The sequence below is a fragment of the Gossypium hirsutum genome, chromosome A04 (assembly GCF_007990345.1).
Source record: "Gossypium hirsutum isolate 1008001.06 chromosome A04, Gossypium_hirsutum_v2.1, whole genome shotgun sequence".
NCBI lineage: Eukaryota > Viridiplantae > Streptophyta > Magnoliopsida > Malvales > Malvaceae > Gossypium > Gossypium hirsutum.
In genome coordinates, this window is record NC_053427.1 from 86,946,737 (window position 1) to 86,966,588 (window position 19,852).

The 19,852-nt window shown below is 32.1% G+C and overlaps 1 protein-coding gene, 1 long non-coding RNA gene and 2 pseudogenes across 2 annotated transcripts; 3 read left to right on the forward strand and 1 right to left on the reverse strand.

Annotated features, from left to right (window-relative positions):
• Window positions 1-411: 411 nt before the first annotated feature.
• LOC107934975 (receptor-like protein kinase 7) lies at window positions 412-4,036 on the forward strand (annotated as a pseudogene).
• A 2,272-nt stretch (window positions 4,037-6,308) lies between these two features.
• On the forward strand, window positions 6,309-9,458 carry LOC107934967 (squalene monooxygenase SE2-like; annotated as a pseudogene).
• Window positions 9,459-13,660: 4,202 nt separating this feature from the next.
• On the forward strand, window positions 13,661-17,172 carry LOC107934957 (squalene monooxygenase SE1). Its single transcript, XM_016867487.2, has 8 exons — window positions 13,661-13,999; window positions 14,105-14,216; window positions 14,318-14,492; window positions 14,824-14,992; window positions 15,783-16,001; window positions 16,086-16,364; window positions 16,451-16,729; window positions 16,897-17,172. The coding sequence occupies exons 1-8, from the start codon at window positions 13,775-13,777 to the stop codon at window positions 17,038-17,040; spliced, it is 1,602 nt and encodes a 533-aa protein (XP_016722976.1). The 5' UTR covers window positions 13,661-13,774; the 3' UTR covers window positions 17,041-17,172.
• An 832-nt stretch (window positions 17,173-18,004) lies between these two features.
• Window positions 18,005-19,193, reverse strand: LOC107934950 (uncharacterized). Its single transcript, XR_001694114.2, has 2 exons — window positions 18,611-19,193; window positions 18,005-18,318 (listed from the first exon to the last, which is right to left on the reverse strand). It is a non-coding gene; the product is annotated as an uncharacterized lncRNA (long non-coding RNA).
• Between the last annotated feature and the right edge of the window lie 659 nt (window positions 19,194-19,852).

Here is a 19,852-nt window from a genome sequence, read left to right on the forward strand (position 1 = left end):
TTACGCTATCTAGATGCAACGTCAATTGAAACTTAGTTTGCATATAAAGGACTATGTAACTTAACATATTTGGTTGAGATAAATTTTTTTATTTTAACTTTTTAAAAGCACATTTTAAAGATTTTTAGTGGAAGACTACTTCAATAAGATCTCTACTACTTTATTCCATATTGAAGATCTAATCGAAAATAATTTTGAGGAGATAAAGTTTCACATTAATTGTATTTTTAACAAGAAAATTTATGTCTATTTAAGAGGGCTTGTTTATTGTTTTATGGACGAAATTGAGAGCAGTTGTTTTTTGTGGTGAACTTTATGTAAATTATTGTAAATAAAATATTATTTTTGTAATTAAGCTTTTAAGTAAAAAGTTTATATCAGTCAAGTTACAACTTGACAAGTGATCAAGACCACACGTAGGATGTTCTTGCCTTACATACTTTTATTTTTCCATGGTTAGATTATTAATTGTTTCAACGTTTGGAACATTTGTCGCATTTCGAGTCGGTGACAGCTGATATAGACCAGTGAACCATTAAGGAACTGATGCATGGAGAAAATTTTAATGGCAGGGTGGAAATATGTTCGTTTTTCCACCGACTTTCTTCGACATGGCGGCCGTGCATAGTGCAGACCCCAGTCAAACGTGGCGGCCATTGTTTTTCCAGTTTCCTACACTTCATGTCTTACCCATTTCCATACATGACATCACATTCCCACTGAATTTAAGCCTTAAGCTGATAATTATAGTCTTTTGATTCGCCAGTTATAGCAACTGTATTTGCTGACCCTTTTAATCTTCATTGACTGTAAATACTGCAGACAAAGAAATATAGTGATTTTTATGATATTATCTTTACTTCCTTAGATTAAACCCAGTTTTCTCCACCTGCAGGCTCAATTAGCCTTCATTTGCTACCATGTCTATCCAACAATGGCTTCTTCCCATGTTTCTTGTTTTTGTTTCAATCATCGTAATGTCCTGTGCCGAGTCCGATGAGTTGCAGATATTGTTAAAGTTGAAGTCTGCTCTAAAAAAATCAAATACTGATGTTTTCAGTTCATGGATACAAGGAAGATCTGCATGTAATTTCAATGGAGTTGTTTGTAATTCGAATGGATTCGTAAAGGAAATCAATCTTCCCCATCAACAATTGGTTGGTTATCTTCCATTTGGGTCCATTTGTGAGCTAAAATCATTGGTGAAGATTGATTTTGGGGATAATTTATTGTATGGTAAGGTAACTGATGAAGACATGAAGAACTGTACAGGGTTGCAGTACCTGGATTTGGGGTTGAATTCATTTTCTGGACAAGTCCCTGATTTATCTCCTTTAAATGAATTGAAGTTCTTGAGTTTGAACAGTAGTGGATTTTCAGGCCATTTTCCATGGAAATCACTGGAAAATCTCAAGGAATTGACATTCTTAAGCCTTGGTGATAACCCATTTGCTTCAAGTCCATTTCCACAGGTAGTCCCATACCTTGAGAAATTGTATTGGTTGTATCTCACAAATTGTAGTCTCACTGGACAGATTCCAGAGGGAATTCAGAACCTTACTCGGCTACAAAATCTCGAACTCGCTGATAATACATTGTCCGGTCCGATCCCTGCAGGGATTATCCAACTTGACAAACTTTGGCAACTTCAGCTTTACAACAACTCATTGTCAGGAAACTTGCCTGTTGGATTCGGTAATCTCACGAGTCTAGTGAACTTTGATGCGTCGATGAATATGCTTCGAGGCAAATTATCGGAGCTGCGGTCCTTGAACAACCTTGCTTCTTTGCAGCTCTTTGAAAATCATTTTTCAGGTGAGATACCTGAGGAGTTTGGTGAGTTCAAGTACCTTGTAGAGTTATCAATTTATAGGAACAACCTTAGTGGTCGAATTCCCCCCAAAATCGGGTCGTGGTCGGATTTCATTTTCATAGATGTCTCGGAGAATTTCTTGACGGGTCCTATACCACCAGATATGTGCAAAAATGGCAAAATGGTTAAACTTCTTCTGCTGCAGAATAACTTAACTGGCACTATCCCTAACAGTTATGCAAACTGTAAGTCCTTGGCTCGATTTCGAGTAAATAACAATTTTTTATCTGGTATTGTCCCTGCTGGTATTTGGAGCTTGCCAAATCTTGCCTTAATTGATCTTACCATGAATCAATTTGAAGGTCCAGTGACAGGGGATATTGGTAATGCTAAGTCACTTGCACAATCAAATAATCAATTTTCGGGTGAATTGCCTGCTTCAATCTCTAAAGCTTCTTCATTAGTCTCTATTAATGTTAGTTCGAATAAGTTTTCTGGACAAATTCCGGGAACCATCGGAGAATTGAAAAGCTTAGGCAGCCTTTATTTAGATGGTAACATGTTTTCGGGTACGATACTGGACTCATTAGGCTCATGTGTTTCTTTGAATGATGTAAACCTTGCTGGTAACTCACTTTATGGGGAAATCCCTGATAGCGTTGGATCTTTAGAGAGCCTGAACTCATTGAATTTATCCAAAAACACACTCTCTGGTGAAATCCCGACTTCTTTATCGTCTTTGAGATTAAGTCTTTTAGACTTGTCCGATAACCAGTTGGTCGGTCCAATACCCAAATCTTTATCAGTTGAGGTTTTTAAAGATGGCTTTGAGGGGAATCTAGGCCTATGCAGCTCAAATCTCAAGGACTTTCAGCCATGTTCATCAGATTCTGGTACATCGAGTCATCTTCGAACATTTTTATCATGTTTCATAGCCGGATTACTAGTGCTGGTTTTATCAATAGGATGTTACATGTTTGTCAAGGTAAGGAAGACTAATCTTAATCATCCATTGAAGCAGGGTTCATGGGAAATGAAATCATTTCACATGCTAAGTTTCACTGAAAAGGATATCACCAACGGCATCAAATCAGAGAATTTGATAGGTAAAGGTGGATCCGAAAATGTCTATAAGGTCGAATTGAATGGCGGTAAAAAACTAGCTGTTAAGCACATTTGGACCTCAGATTCTAGCAACGGTAAAAGCTACCGGAGCAGTGCTACTATGATAACAAAAAGCAAATTCCGATCACAAGAATATGATGCTGAGGTGACCGCTTTGAGTGCCATCAGGCATGTGAATGTGGTGAAGCTTTTCTGTAGTATCACAAGTGAGGATTGCAGTCTTCTGGTTTACGAGTACTTACCGAATGGAAGCTTGTGGGACAAGCTACACTCATGTCGAAAGATTGATATGAGTTGGGAACTGAGATATGCCATTGCATTAGGCGCTGCTAGAGGCTTATTTGCACCATGGATGTGACAGACCCGTTATACACCGTGACGTGAAGTCAAGCAATATTTTGTTAGATGAAGATTGGAAACCGAGGATTGCCGATTTTGGACTTGCAAAGATTGTACAAAATGGTAGTGGAGGGGATTGGACTCATTTTATAGCTGGAACTCATGGATACATTGCTCCTGGTATGTTCTTTCTTTATTTGTTTATGTCGGACTCATTACAATGCACAAATTTCACTACCATTTATGTTTTGGTTGCAGAGTATGCATACACGTGCAATATAAACGAGAAGTGCGATGTTTACAGCTTTGGGGTCGTATTGATGGAATTGGTCACCAGAAAAAGGCCATTAGAGCCCGAATTCGGAGAGAACAAGGACATAGTACACTGGATCTATAATAAACTTGAGAACAATGAAATTTTGGATGAGGTGGTGGACATGAACATGACTGATGCATTGAAGGAAGATGTCGTCAAGGTGTTACGCATTGCGGTCCATTGCACGGCGAAGATTCCGGTTCTCAGACCGAGCATTAGAACGGTAGTTCAAATGCTTGAAGAGGCTGATCCTAGTAAACTCACTGATATTATTGTTCATTGAAAAGGTTATGCTATGGTCAGATCAAAAGTTTATTGTATCAAAAAGTCAGTTTTGTTGAAGGGTTTCTTTGTACAGAGTCAGTTTTGTTGAAGGGTTTCTTTGTACAGAGGAATTCAAAACTCCCCATAAAAGATTGAAAAAAAGATTTCCAATGGTGTAAGTTGAAATTGAGATTGGTTGCATGTTATGTATAATTTTAGTATGTTTGCTGGAAGAAAACAGAGGATGAGGATGAACAAATACTAACAAGGAAAATACAATAATCCAAGATTCCAAAATGCTTAATTTTTCTCAAGATTTCTGATAATTCATATATTCACATAATCTTAATAAATTAAACTAAAGATCATGCAGATAAACCTAATATTGCATAATTAACAATTTTAATATCTTTTTCATCAAATATAAATAATTTCTTCATGAATAAAAATACCACGATAAATTGATTTTTCCTCCTTAATCTTTTTTCTATTGTTACATAACCGATAATGACGAAGGCTATAAAGCTTTTTATTAATATCTTTTTTAATTTTGTAACCCTAATAGATAGAGGGAGAATAAATTAAAATTAAACCACTTGATTTTAAACTTATTTCAGTTCATAAATATAAATTAAAATTTTACAATAATGACATAAAACTAGGGGCAAAATTAAATTGTAATTTTTATGATAGTAAAAATGCAATTTCACTATTTTAATAGCTATAATTTTTAAATAATTAAATCAAATTTTTATCATTTTTTGGGGGCCAAAGTGCAATTTTACCTTTACTAATTTAAAATTTTAAAAAATTTTAAGGGCCTAAATGAAAATTTTTTCATTTTAAGAGAGCCGGGAAGCCTCCTAGCTATGCCCTGCATAAAACAATTGAATCAACCATTATAAACAAATTTGAATTTTTTTTTTAAATATCATTACGTACCCATGTTTATAACTTATCGTTGTAATTCTTAATTTGCAAACATTCTCATAAGAGAAGGGATTTGTATGAAATTATGATTCATTTTTAATAGGAGCATGACAAATCAAATTTTTCCTCATAATTTTAGCATTTTTAATTGGATTTAAATTTGTTTAGGAGGAAAAAGTAAAAGATCAAGAGGAAAATTTTGATTTGTCATGCTCCTATAAAGGGATAACATGAAATCATAGTTTTATACAACCCTTTCTCTTCTCATAAATTTTGTAAAATGTGCCGACGAAGAACATATGGTACACATATAGTTTAGTCCATCCAATTGTCAAAATACTAATCATAGCTAAGATAGTTTTGTGTTGATGAAGTATCAATGCTATCACGACATAATCTTACACAACATATCCCCAAATGTGAAAGTTTGAAAATTTTCTTTTAGGATTCCCATCAACGAGTTTTACACTAACCTCAAACTCTTATAGACGTTGAGTTCAGCGTAAAGTCAATTAAATGATGGGAACCAGATTCCCTCTTACCTCGAAACCTCAAACGTCCTAATGTAGTTATGGTACTTTTGTGACCATCTGGATTGTTTGGAAGCACCGATATACTAAAGTCTTCTAGGCATCACTAAGTTGCATAGTCAGCCGCTTAATATTACACAAATCTCACTGAAATTCAACCAGCTGTCTATTGATGCATTTTTGCAGGGATCCTAGCTCCAGATGGATAAACATACTAAGAGAAAACATTTAAATACATTGGAAGCTCCAACAGTTGGCTAAGCCAAAGTGTCCAAATTTTCTTGTGTTGCTACCCTCACAAACATTTCATATTGCTGACCTTAGTTTCTAGGTATATTTACGTTCAATGTTTGTTGCTTTCTTTCGAGATATGTACCAAAGGAAATTGCCTTTCTTTTGAGGTATAATTTGTCTTTTTCAATTGTTTATATAAAACTTCTTATCTAATACTTATAATTATTTCTAGTTTGAATTTTTCATAGAACATAATTAAAACACGTAAATCAAATTTTAAATAATTTTGTACGTATTACATGAATAATTTGCTCTTTTTAATATAATGTCTAAAACTAGACATAGCCCCTTCTCAACCCTTAAATAGAAAGATAATGTGCTTCAGCACACTGGAACCCATTTCCTCCCTGGTAACAATACTAATACCAATACCAATCAAGCTAAAACTTAATCAGCTAATAAATACAAATTTAATTTAATCCAATTGCTTTAAACATCCATGACATTACATTGCATTTACCATTTTATATCTTAGAAAACTATTAAATTGATGAAAAGAAATCCATTTGAGTACGACTTCAATTAATCATTTTCGATAAAAAAAAGGTAGAAGCCTCGACTGTACATGTGATGCAATTGGCATGATCCAAAGTGATAAGCCATTTGTCATTCAATTTCAATGGCAACTAACGTAGACACGTGGGACAAAATTATAAATTATTGCTTCTTTACATCAAACTTTACGGAATTAAAGACGTCAAGTACATAAACAATAGCTTCACTCATCATTCACCGCTCGCCTTTCTTCTATAAATGCTGTTCGTCTTGATTATTCATTCCATACATGGTTCCTAAATCAATGGTTGAGCAGTATACAGTTGGAGTTGCAGTTGTTATAGCCTCTCTTTTGGGGTTTGTTTTCTTGTACTACAATTCTTTAGTGAGATTTCGGGGACTAGGCAAGCTTAAAAGAAGAGCTTCGATGGAGTTTCCAAAGGAAAACCGTATAAACAAAAATGGAAGCGGTGAGGATGTTGGGACTACGGATATTATCATAGTCGGCGCTGGTGTGGCCGGTGCTGCTCTTGCCTATTCTCTTGGAAAGGTCCCTATATATATATATACTTTGATTTTAAATTGCATCAGTTCATATTAACTCGGGTTTTAAAATTTTTAAGTCATTTTAAATTTTAATCAAATAAAGATCCGATCCAAGTCATTTTAATCAAATAAAGTAGATTAAAAATGTTTGAGCAAAAATGAAAATTTATCATTGCAATACCAACTTTTTGGGGGCAATCTAGTTTCACGATTGGTTTTGGGTTTCGTGTCAGTTTTGGATTAAGATCAATGATCTCAAATTCAGGTCAGAATTAATAAATCCACTCTTGACCATTCTTCTCTGTTTGCATGTTATAGGATGGACGTCAGGTGCGTGTAATTGAGAGGGGCGCTGGTGAAAGTCTAATGCCAGGGGGCTACCTCAAGTTAATTGAGCTAGGGCTTGAGGGTAACAAACAACTTAAACAACAAATGCGATATGATGTTATGATGTTATTTATATAGTTATTTTCTAAATTGGATATTACCATTGTAGATTGTGTAGATGAGATTGATGCTCAACGAAATCAAGGTTATATTCTATACAAAGATGGAAAGAATGCCCCCATATCTTATCCTCTGGAAAAATTTCAATCCCATGTTGTAGGAAAAAACTTTCATAATGATCGATTCGTTCGAAGGTTGCGGAAGAAAGCTGAATCTCTTCACAAGTACTTTATCTCTTTCATCTCAATTTTTCTTCAATTTCAATATATAATATCGAAACATTAATTTTAATAGATTAAATGACTAGGTAATTCTTTCGATCCATTTCTTCTTAACAAGCCCCAAATTCATCTTATGGTGATATATGATAATGTAGTGTAAGTTTAGAACAAGGGACAGTAACATCTTTGCTTGAAGAAAATGGGACTATCAAAGGAGTTCACTACAAAGATAAGAGTGGTCAAATACTGACAGCTTACGCTTCTCTCACCGTTGTTTGCGATGGCTGTTTTTCAAATTTGAGACGCTCTCTTTGCAATCCAAAGGTGAAAAAAATGCTTAAGAAATCTTGTTAAATTGGGTTAATTTTGGTTTTAGTCACTGAAATTTCAGATGTAATATATTTGGTTATTTTCCTATAATTTGATTTTTCTATTTTATAATATTATTTTTAGGTCCAAATTGGCAACATTAAAGTGATGACTTAAAATTTATTTTTATTATTTTTCGATCACACAATCAATCATGTCAAGCTAATAATAAATTTATATGTAAAATCCTCAAAGCTGATTTTGAAAGAATTTTCACGTAGTCACATCAATAATATTAGTAATATTATTAATTTAAACCTACTAATAATATTATAAAGAGATGAAATTATGTTAAGTTAAAGATAGCATAGAAGATTGATTAAAGCCAATAATTAGACCTATTAAATTTTTTTGAGAAAATATACATAAAGGTCTTGATTATTTCTGTAGGTTGATGTCCCCTCTTATTTTGTTGGTTTTATCTTGACGAACTGTAAACTTTCGGATCAAAATTATGGAGCAATCATATTAGCAGATCCTTCACCTATCGTATTTTATCCCATTAGTAGCACTGAAATTCGTTGCATGGTGGATGTTCCTAGTCAAAATCTACCCTCTCTTTCCAATGGTGAAATGTCCCATTACTTGAAAACTTTGGTGGCTCTCAATGTACTTGGATTTTTCTTTTATTCTATTCATTAGTGTAATTTGATTGATTTTGCATACTAACAATATGATTCATACATTTTAGGTATTTCCTGAAACATACGACTCCTTTATATCTGCAATAGAGAAAAAAGATAACATAAAAATAATGCCGAACAGAATCATGGCTGATGCTCCACACCGGACTCCCGGTGCCCTTCTCATCGGAGATTCATTAAATATGCGACACGCCATAACCGGTGGGGGAATGACTGTTGCACTATCTGATGTTGTTTTACGAAGGGATCTTCTAAGACCTTTGCATGATCTATCCGATGCATCCGTTGTTTGCAAATATCTCCAATCTTTTTATACTCTTAGGAAGGTATTACAATTTCATGTTTTATATACATTTTGAAAAGTGAATGACAATGAAGAAAATGATATTATTTTACACTTTAATTACATGCAGCCAATGTCATCTACAATAAATATACTAGCCAGTGTCCTACATAAGGTTTTCAGTTCCTCTTCTGATCCTACAATTGAAGATATACAACATGCATGCATTGGATATTTGAGACTTGGAGGTGTATTTCAAGTGGACTATCAGCTATGATCTCTGGTTTATGCCCTCGTCCATTAAGCTTAGCATTTCATTTATTTGCCTTGGCAATATATGGTGTTGGACGATTGTTACTTCCGTTTCCTTCTCCCACACGCTTATGGAATGGGGCTAAACTCTTTTGGGTCAGTATCTCTACTAAACATTTCTTATATAACACGAATACAGGCTCAGTATAAATATATAATAATAATATATTTGATATATGAATAATTATGACGTATTTTCTTTTTCTTTGTTGTTTTTCAGGTTTCATCAAATATTATTTTCCCCATTATACACTTTGAAGGAGTTAGACAAATGTTTTTCCCTCTAACTGTACCAGCATATTATAGAACTCTCCCTAGAAATAAGGACTTAAGAGTCTAAAAAGAAAGCTTATGGATTATTAGCAAAAAAATTTTGTGAACAATTCTATATCAATGTTCAAATCTGTGTTATTTTCATGTATTGTGTTTAAAATGTTAAATAAGCGAGTTAGTATTTTTAACTTGGGTTGGTAATCTTTGTATCACGTTTAAAATATTAAATAAGTGAACTGTATTGTATATTTTTTGAACCCATAGGTGCTTGCCCATTCTTTGTACATAAACCTTTGTGAGGTTTTCGTGAAATTTCAATAGTTCTTCCACTTCCAGGATAAATTCTCCTGTTTGTGCCTTATAAAAAGAACCAGCAGGTTGGTGGATTATTACCATGATGACATAACATAATAAAAGGTTCTTCTAACTCACATAATGAGGCAAGAAGAATAGCTAAAAATAGCTAACGAATAATAAGAAAAAAAATAGAATTAAACAATCATATAGGCATTTTTTGTGCATTGCATATGGCTTTACAATGAAATTATCTTTTTTCTTGAATTGAAAAAAGAAAAAGAGAAACTATTAGATCCAGACCACTAAAGAATCCAATTACCACCCTTCTTTTTTTGTTAGGAAAAGTTTAAAAATATTATTCTCATTATAGGTTCTGATTATAACTGTTCTTTTTGACAAAATCTAGAACTATTTATAGTCCCTCTCCAACTCATAAATAGGAAGATAATGCGATTTAGCACACTCGAACTCACTTTCTCCAGCATTAGCAACAATATCCATATTAATCGTGCTAAAACTCAATCGATGTATTTTTAAATATTTTGAATATGTGATAAATAAGCTTAATATAAATTATTTAATATTATAACATTGTTTCTAATAAGACAACATCGTCTATTTTTCTTTAAAAATTAATAATAACCATGCATGTTTTAAAAAATTCCAAATTTTAATATAAATTATGTTTTAAAATAATAATTAATAGGGTTAATTTCACCAGAAATCCTCACATTATAGCTCAAATTATAAATTAGTTCCTAAATTTCAAAACGTTCTAATTGAGTCTACAACGTATAAATATTATATCGATCAAGTTCTATTTACATAATGGATAGCCTGAATTTGGCATGGGTCATATGTTTGTACCTATTGCATAGGCATCTTATAACTATTGTGATAAAAAATTAAGCAGTGTCATCAAAATTTAGGATGATTATATTTTTTTAATACATCAAATCTAGACTATTCATCCAATAAATGCATACATGCTAAAATTTTGATTAACGTACGTCATATTAGAGGTAGCATTTAATACATAAGTTGATTATTATAAATTGATGATGGGATCTAATTAATATTGATACTCGTTTCAATATCTGTTAAAGTTGCTTGAAGAGACTATAGTCTTATCAACTTATTTGCACTCCAATTAAACACCACTATTGAACTAAGTTGTATAAATGGAGAATCATTTAGCTTCCATTCATAGCTAAGCAGTATATATAGTTGGAGTTGCAGGGGTTCTAACTTCTATTTTGGGGCTTGTTTTATTGTACTACATTTCTGTAGTAAGATTTAGGGGACTCAACAAGATGAAAAGAGCAGCTTCAATGGTGTTTCCAAAGGGAAACTGTGTAAACAAAAATGGGAATAGTGAGGATGTTGGCACTACGGATATTATCATAGTCGGTGCTGGTGTTACCGGTGCTGCTCTTGCCTATTCTCTTGGAAAGGTTTTTTTTTTTTTTTCTTTTTCCTACATAGCTTCATCATCTCAATTTAAGTGATTCCGGTTCGCGTCATTTAACATCCAGGTCTAATTTTTTGGGATTTTTTTTTTATATTTTGGGTTTGGTTGTTTCAAGTTTAATTGTTTCTGTCAGTTCTGAGTTCAATTTGGTTTAGATTAAATTGTTTTGGGTTATTTGAATTTTTTTATGATCAATTTAATTAGATTAAATTTAAATTTAAATTTATCAAATTGAGTTTTTAGATTTAAATCAAAATAGATAATTTTTTTTATGTCACGTGACTATTAATAAAAGTATTTTTTATTACAAAATGTTACATTAATAAATTTAAAAAAAATATTTCTAATTAAACTTAAATTTTTAAATTTAAAATATAGGGGAAACTAAATTTCTTATAAAAAAAACATGGAGCATATTCTAACCACGTAAACTTCATCACTAGCATACGCTTGCACCTAATTGCACCTAATTGTACTGGTCTGACATTCATTAATTGGTCGGTGAGCTTATAGCTGAAAGTAATTATAGAAATAAAGAAAATATTTATGACAACATTAGGAGTGAGGTGGTGGATGGTGTTATAATTTATTACTATTAAGTTAAATAATTGAGTATGAATAAAATTTTTATGTTTCTTTAATAAACGAACGAATACGAATAGATATGTATTTAGTTCGTTTATGTTCATGAACAAACTCGTTTATTGATTCATTTATGACTCGTTTAATTATTAATGGTATTTTCTTATAAAAATTCTATTAGTGTATATTAATAAAATTATCTTAAAACTCGTTTATGGTTTGTTTGTTTATTATTTATTAACATTGTTCGTGAATATATTCATTTTATATTCGTGAACATATTCGATTAATTTAAATGAACATGTCCATGAACATTAAATAAACGAAAATAAACACACATAATTTTAAATAAACAAACATGAATAAAAATTTGAAATTCTTAATGAACACAAACTGAACACCAACAAGCTTAAAAATAAACAAACAAACATGAACAGAGGTTTGTTCGATTAAACTCGATTCATTTACAGCCCTAATTGCAAGTATACTTTGGTGATCTTTATACCAAATTGAAAATTAAAAAATTTGTAATTAATTTGAAACATGTATAGATTTCTAGTAAGTTTTTTTTTTGTATTTTTCATGTTTATTTTACGATTTATGTTTGGAGTTCATGACTGCCGCTCTTAATAATGTTGACTCAAAAGTTCAAACAAGTGTTTCCCCTCAAGGATGTAATATGCCTTACCATTGCAAAAGGGTTAAAATATGCTATAGGTCCTCATACCCTTCAAAATTTTGAAATTTAGGTTCTGTATTTTTATTACCAAGAATTAGTGATACGAGTCACAAAAGCCCAAATTCTTGAAGGCGAGGCCCAATAAGAAGATTCCAAGCCCAATCAAGAAATCCACCCATACTTAGTTGAAAATCAGGCCAAATTATCAAAGTGGCCCAAGTTGTAAAGTTTTATTTTTATTTATTTATTTTATTTAGTTTAAATTTTTATATTCAGTCCAAGAGTCCCAAATAAAAGACCCTTGGCCGAATTTCCATATTAAAATAATTAGGAGTTTTTTTTTAGTTTTAGTTTTAGTGTTCTAATTAAATTAGGAAAACATTTGAAAGGCCTATTTATATGGCTTGGCCAGCCACCCTACATTACATTACAATTACATTGAAAATTTCAGATTTGATTTGAGTGAAAATTCTCTTTGAGTTCTTCAAGGATTTTCTCTTGAGTTTTCTTTAGAAGTTGTTTTAACAATCTTTTTGATTGTGGGAGCCATCTTCAACCTTCTTCTTGCCATTGATATTCTTTGGAGGAGAGATTAGAGCCGTTTGAAGGGAGTTGTGAGATCTTTCGAGATTTCAAGGCTTCTTAGGACTTATCTTTTAATTTCTTACTGTCAATTCTTTCTTTATTTCTACTTGTGCTGAATCATTATCTAATCTATTTTCTGTTCTTATTGTGTTTTCAGCCTTTTTCTATCTTAAGGAATCAGCCCAAAAATCCCTAATTTCTAGGGTTTTTCCATGCTCTTTTTGGGTGAAATTAGATTGTCGAAATTTGGGGAAAACTATCTTGGTGTTCAATTGGGCAGAATCACAATCTCCTTGAGGGTTTCAAGAACCCTAACACTTATTTCTATTCTCAATTTGATTCTTTGCTGATTTGGGGATTTTATTTCAGATCTGAAAATTCAAAAAATCTAATCTTTTAATTTTCTGTTTCGTTTCAGATCTAATTGTTTAGGGTTTTCGTAGGAGTTTCTCGTGACTTGGCAACTCGATCTTGGTCCGCGCGCAACCCCGTATCAATTAGTCTCTTTACTTTTTCAATTTTCAAATTTCAAGTCTAATTGTTAACCTTTTTACTTTTTTGTTAAATTTGTTTGTGTGATATTTTGAGATTTAAAATAAAAAGACTTACTTAGTATAATAAAAAAATGACATTATAATAAATTTGAATTTAATAAAATAGTTTTAAAAGTGCTAACAATTTAACTCAAATCTGAAAGTAAAAAATTAATAAATAAAACATGAATCACAACTTCAATGGTTTTCCTTAATAAATCGATATAATGAATATTATTATTGACTAATAAATAATACTAGTTGCAACTTGCTGCAAAGGGATAAGCCATGTGTAATTCTATACTGACATTGACAGAGCTGCCATGAACGAATATAAATTACTACCATCTTTACGCTAAACTTCGACGAAGAAAAGACGTGAAGTACAAAATCGGTAGCTTCATTCCATACATTGTTCTTAAATCAATGGCTGAGCAGTATATTGTTGTGGTAGCTAGTGTTATAGCCTCTCTTTTGGGGTTTGATTTCTTGAAGTACAATTCTTTAGTGAGATTTTGGGGGCTGACCAAGCTGAGAAGAAGATCTGCTTTGGAGCTTCCAAAGGAAAACAGTGAGGCTGTTGGGACTACAGATATTATCATAGTCGGTGCTGGTGTTGCCGGTGCTACTCTTGCCTATTCTCTTGGAAAGGTCCCAATATTTCTCCTTTGTCCTCGAGTTCCCATAAAGGTTATTGAAAATTGGATTTAACTAAGATACCATACATAATAATTCTTCTCAACTTATATGTTACAGGACGGACGTCAAGTGTTAGTGATAGAAAGGGATTTAAATGCCCCTAATAGAATTGCTGGTGAAAGTCTATTACCAGGAGGCTACCTCAAGTTAATTGAATTAGGCCTTCAGGGTAAACAAGAAAATTCATGGATTTAAATAGCGGATGCAATATTATTTTTACAATATTATTTCTTTATATAATTTTTTTTACTTTAAATATTGGTATTATAGATTGTGTAGATGAGATTGATGCTCAACGAATTTTGGGTTATATTCTATACAAGGACGGAAAGAATGTCCCTGTATCTTTTCCTTTGGAAAAGTTTCAGCCTCATGTTGCAGGAAGAAACTTTCATAATGGTCGTTTCGTTCAAAAGTTGCGGAAAAAAGCTGCATCTCTTCACAAGTACTTTCTCTCCTTTCTCACAATCATTCTTCAATTTCAACATAAGATGTCATAACATTTATCTTAATTATAATAAATGACTTGTAGCTATTTAGGCTTGTCAATTGAGCAGGTGGAGTTACTTTTTGGTTAAATCAATCTAGATTGGATCAAATTTGATTTCGAGTTTGATCGTGTCAAATATTTTGGGATTAGGCTGAAAGTGACATGTCTATTTCTGTTCCTATGATTATGTTTCAACTTGTTGCAGCAACTGATCAGAAAGAGTACATTTGAAATTTTACCTTTCTTTACAGCTCAAAATTCATGTGTTGTTGATATGATAATGTAGTGTAAATCTAGAACAAGGGATAGCAACATCTTTGCTTGAAGAAAATGGCATTGTCAAAGGAGTGCACTACAAAAATAAGAGTGGTCAAATGCTTACCGCTTACGCTCCTCTCACTATTGTATGCGATGGTTGTTTCTCAAATTTGAGACGCTCCCTTTGTTATCCTAAGGTGAAAATTCTTGGAAATCTTGTTAAATTGGTCTAACATTAGTTATTGTCTCTTTATTTTGTGATTTGATCATTTTATTTTAATTCAATATAATTTGATAACTTTATTTTTATAATGTTACTAGAGAATTAAAATCGACAATATCATTAGTTGCTTTTGTTAAAGTACCGTGACATTTTGTTTTTTAAAAAAAAGTTTAGGTCATCACTTTAACGAGTACAATTAAAGGTATTATCCATTTGGATCTACTAATAATATTATAAAAGGTGAATGTACTTGGCAAGATCCTCTATTATAGGAACCAGATCAAATTAGTCCTTATACTGTTAAATATATCAATTTGATCCTTTTACTGTTAAAAGGAATCAAATAAAGCCAAATTTCAATAAAGTTAACATTTATTGATTCAAAAAAGTAAGCTCACTTTTAATATAGTTGTACTTTGAAAGCTTTTTATGATCATGCAAATGAAATATTTTGTTTGAAGTTAAACTGTAAATGAAAAAAATAATTTTCATGTCATTTTTAAAACAGTAAATATGAACTTTGTTCCAATTTAATTTTATTTGATTCTTCTTAATAGTATATGGATTAAATTGAACCATTTAATAATAGGGTGACTAAGTGGACTCAGGCTTCATAGGTACTTAACTTTGGCTGAGCTAAAAAAAGAAAGAGACCAAATTTTGTCAAATTAAAGCAAAGGGATTAAATTTTATGTTTAGCATGGTAGAGAGTCTAAAACCATAATTAGACCTATTATATATAAAGGTCTTGATTATTTCTGCAGGTCGATATCCCCTCTTACACTGTTGGTGTTATCTTGACCAACTGTAAACTTCCGATTGAAAATTATGGAGCTCTTATATTAGCAGATCCTTCACCTATCCTATTTTATCCCATCAGCAGCACTGAAATTCGTTGCTTCGTGAATATTCCTAGTGAAAATGTACCTTCAGTTTCCAATGGTGAAATGGCTTATTTCTTGAAAACTTTGGTGGCTCCAAAGGTATACTTGGATCATTCTTTCATTAATTCATTAGGGAAATTTGGCTGAATTTATGGACAAACTATGACGTATAATACATTTCAGGTTCTTCCTGAATTGTACAATTCCTTTATATTGGCAATAGAGAAGAAGAACAACATAAGAACAATGCCGAACAAAATCATGGCTGCTGCTCCACACCCCACTCCTGGCGCTATTTTGATAGGTGATGCATTCAATATGCGACATGGTATAACTGGAGGAGGAATGACTGTTGCTCTATCTGATGTTGTTATACTTAGGGATCTTCTAAGACCCTTGCATGATCTATCTGATGCATCTGCCATTTGCAAATATCTCGAATCCTTTTATACTCTGAGGAAGGTATTGTAGTTTCATGTTTTATATGCATTTTGAAAGTGAATGGCAACGAAGAAAATGGGTATAATTTTGCACTTATCTACATGCAGCCAATGTCTTCTACGATAAATACTTTGGCTAACGTCGTACAGAAGGCATTCAGTGCCTCATCCGATCCTGCAATGGATAATATTCAGCAAACATTGTTCGGGTATTTGAGACTTGGAGGGTTTTTCTCATATGGAATATCAGCTATATTCGCTGGTTTATGCCCTCATCCATTAAGCTTAGCATTTCATTTCTTTGCCATAACAATATATGGCGTCGGTAGATTGTTACTTCCATTTCCTTCTCCCAAACGTTTATGGGATGCGGCTAAACTCCTTTGGGTCAGTATCTCTATCAAACATTTCTCATATAACATGAACACAAATACAATATAAATATATAATATCTTAAATATAATAATGATATATGAAAATAACCCGAATATGATACAAATATATAAGTTACCATGTTTACAATTTCCGCCTTTTTTATATTTGTTGGTTTGCAGGTTGCGTCAAGTATTCTTCTGCCCTTTATACACTCTGAAGGAGTCAGACAAACATTTTTCCCTCTAACTGTGCCAGCATATTATAGAACTCCCCCTGGAAATAAGGGGGAAAACGTCCGAGAAGAAACTGCATGCATTAATTAGCAAGATTTGTTTTGGACAATTCTTAGTCCTCAACAAATTTTCATATCTGTTACTAGTTAGCATGCTTATGTAGGTTTGGTAATCTTTTGTTCTCATGTTTGAAATGCTAAATGAATGAGTTTGCTTTCTTAAGTAGGTTTAGGGCTAGTTTGGCAATGCTTTTGAGAAGTGCTTTTGATAAGTACTGTGGAAAAGTGCTTTTGAGAAGTGCTTTTGAAAAATTTGGTTTAAAATTTGAGTGTTTAGCATTGCTCTCAAAAAGTGCTTTTGAGAAATAAAATGTCCATTTTAGACATGTTATTATCAAGTAACAAATATGCATTTAAATAATATTTAAATTAGTTAATATTATTATATTTTAGTAAGAATATAAAAAAATATATTATAATTTCTTGTTAATATTTTAATATATAAAATATAAATTTTAAATATTTTTAAGAAATAAATATTAATTATTTATAAAATTTAATTAGAGTATATAAATTATATTTTAAATATTTAAATATAACTATTAAATATTTGTAATTAGTATTTTAAAAAATATTTTTTTATTTTTAATTAATGATTTTAACACATTTGTAATTAAGTACCAAGAAAAAAAAAGAGAAGTACTCTATTATTTAAGGGGTGAAAAAGTAATTAAGCACTAAAAGTGCTTTTGGGAGAGGAAAAGCTAAAAATTTTAACTTCCCTGTTTCAGAAGTGCTTTTCAAAAGCACTTCTGAAAAGCTAAAAATTTCAGCCAAAAGCAACTTGTTCTGCACAGCTTTTCTTCCAAAAGTGTTTTTGGAGCCAGAAGTGCTTTTGAAAAGCAATGCAGAACTGGCCCTTAATGATCCTTGTATTCTAATAGGTTAGCATTCTTAAGTAGGTTCAATAAGTCTTCTGTCCATATTTATTTTATGCTTGTAGAAGGCCCATTCCGCCTGTGCTTGATAAAGTCAAAAAAAAATTAAAAAAAAAATAAACAAATTAAAATTGTCCTAAGTCCATTTACAAATAATAGGCCCAAACAAATGACCCAATAACAGATCAAGCCTAACCCAACCAGGCTAAAACCCAGACAACTCAATTAAAACCCGACCTAGTTACAATGGCCCAATGCCCAAACGGCCCAGGACACTTTTGAACAGAAACCCTAGGATTTCTTTCCCTTGCGCCGCAGCCAACAGTTTCGTACTGGCCTCCAGCATAGCCCAGCGCCACACGTGCGCCTCCGTTCTTTCATGCTCTACGCCCACGAACGGTTTCTCCACACTCGCCACCCTCCAGCTGTACCTACAACAGACTAACAAACGAAAATAACAAGCAGCAATTGACAACAAATAATAACAAATTACAGCAAGGAAATTTGTACTTTTTCTTTTATTTTTATTTATTTTTTCGGCTATAAAGCCGAGGAGAATCAAATGTAAAAGGGGATGGATACGCACATTGAATACAAAGAAAGCAATCAAAATTTTAGAAGGTGATTTCTAGTTCAAGTTTCTCTAAATTTTTGAATTTTCTTTCGATTTATTCCTTTGGGTCTTTCATTATTGCATTCAAAAAAACAAAAGGGAAGTCTTACCTTGCAAATATGCCATGGGTTTCCTTTTTGCTTCGTTGCAATCGAAGCCGAAAAGGGGTTTCAAGGCTGAAAAACCATCCCTCAAAGCTCGAACGCACTGGTTGCCATTTATGGAGGTAAATCGGTGTTTGAAGGAGGGGATTTAGGGTTTGCCAAATAAGAAGAAAGGGGGCTAGGGTTGGTTCGGCCGAATAGATTCATTTGGCTTAGTTTTAGCCTTTATAAAGGAGCAAAAATGGTACCGTTTTAATCCTGTTTCAATGGCCCCAAAACGGTGCCATATAGGCTATGCCCGATCCGACCGGATTCGGTTACCCAGGAGGATCCGCGTGTTCTGCTTAAAGGGAACATTTGCGCAATTGATCCCTCCCTTTCGCATGGTCATTCAATTGGGCCTTATTTGTTTTTCTTTGTTTTTTTAATTAATCTTTGTAATTCGCGCATATATTCAATTTGGTCCGCGCTTAAACGCTGTGTTTTGGGAACTGGAATATGTCCAGTTTTGATCCCTGGGAATTCGCACGCATTGCGCTTTAGTCCCTATTTTAATTTCAATGGTTTATTTTATTTATTAAGTATCTCTTTTAGTTTAATTTTATTTTAATTGAGTCTTTTTAATTTGTGTAGTTCATTATTTTTTAAAATTCACTTAACATCCATTTTTTTAATTGTTTATATATACATTTTGAATTACTTTAATAATTTTACTTTGTCTATTTTTTATTTGTTTAAATTATAAAATTATTATTTTAAAATTTTCTTGTATATTATATTGTTTTAAAATTTTTGTATAATATTTAATTTAATTACCCTTATATATTATTATTTATGATAAAATTAGTTTTATTCTATATACATGATTAATCCCTTGTTATTTTTATATGCAATTTCTTTTAAATTTATTTATATATATTTCCTTTCAAATCTATTATGTATATAGTTTATTCTTCAAAAACATATTTTATCATATTTTTGTTATTTAAAATTCTTTCATGTACTGTTACCCCATTATATAATATTATTATTATTATTATATGTATATTATCAACTTCAAGTAGACATGTTTTGTTTTAAAATATTTTGTACATTATTTACTCCAAACTTCTTCTTTCATAATATTTATTTTAATAACCACCTATATATTACTAATTATTCTTCTTCTATCATGTGTTGTTCATTTGTAAATTTTCATATATTTAATAGTTTTCAAATTGTTTCTGTAACGTCCCCCTACCCGATACC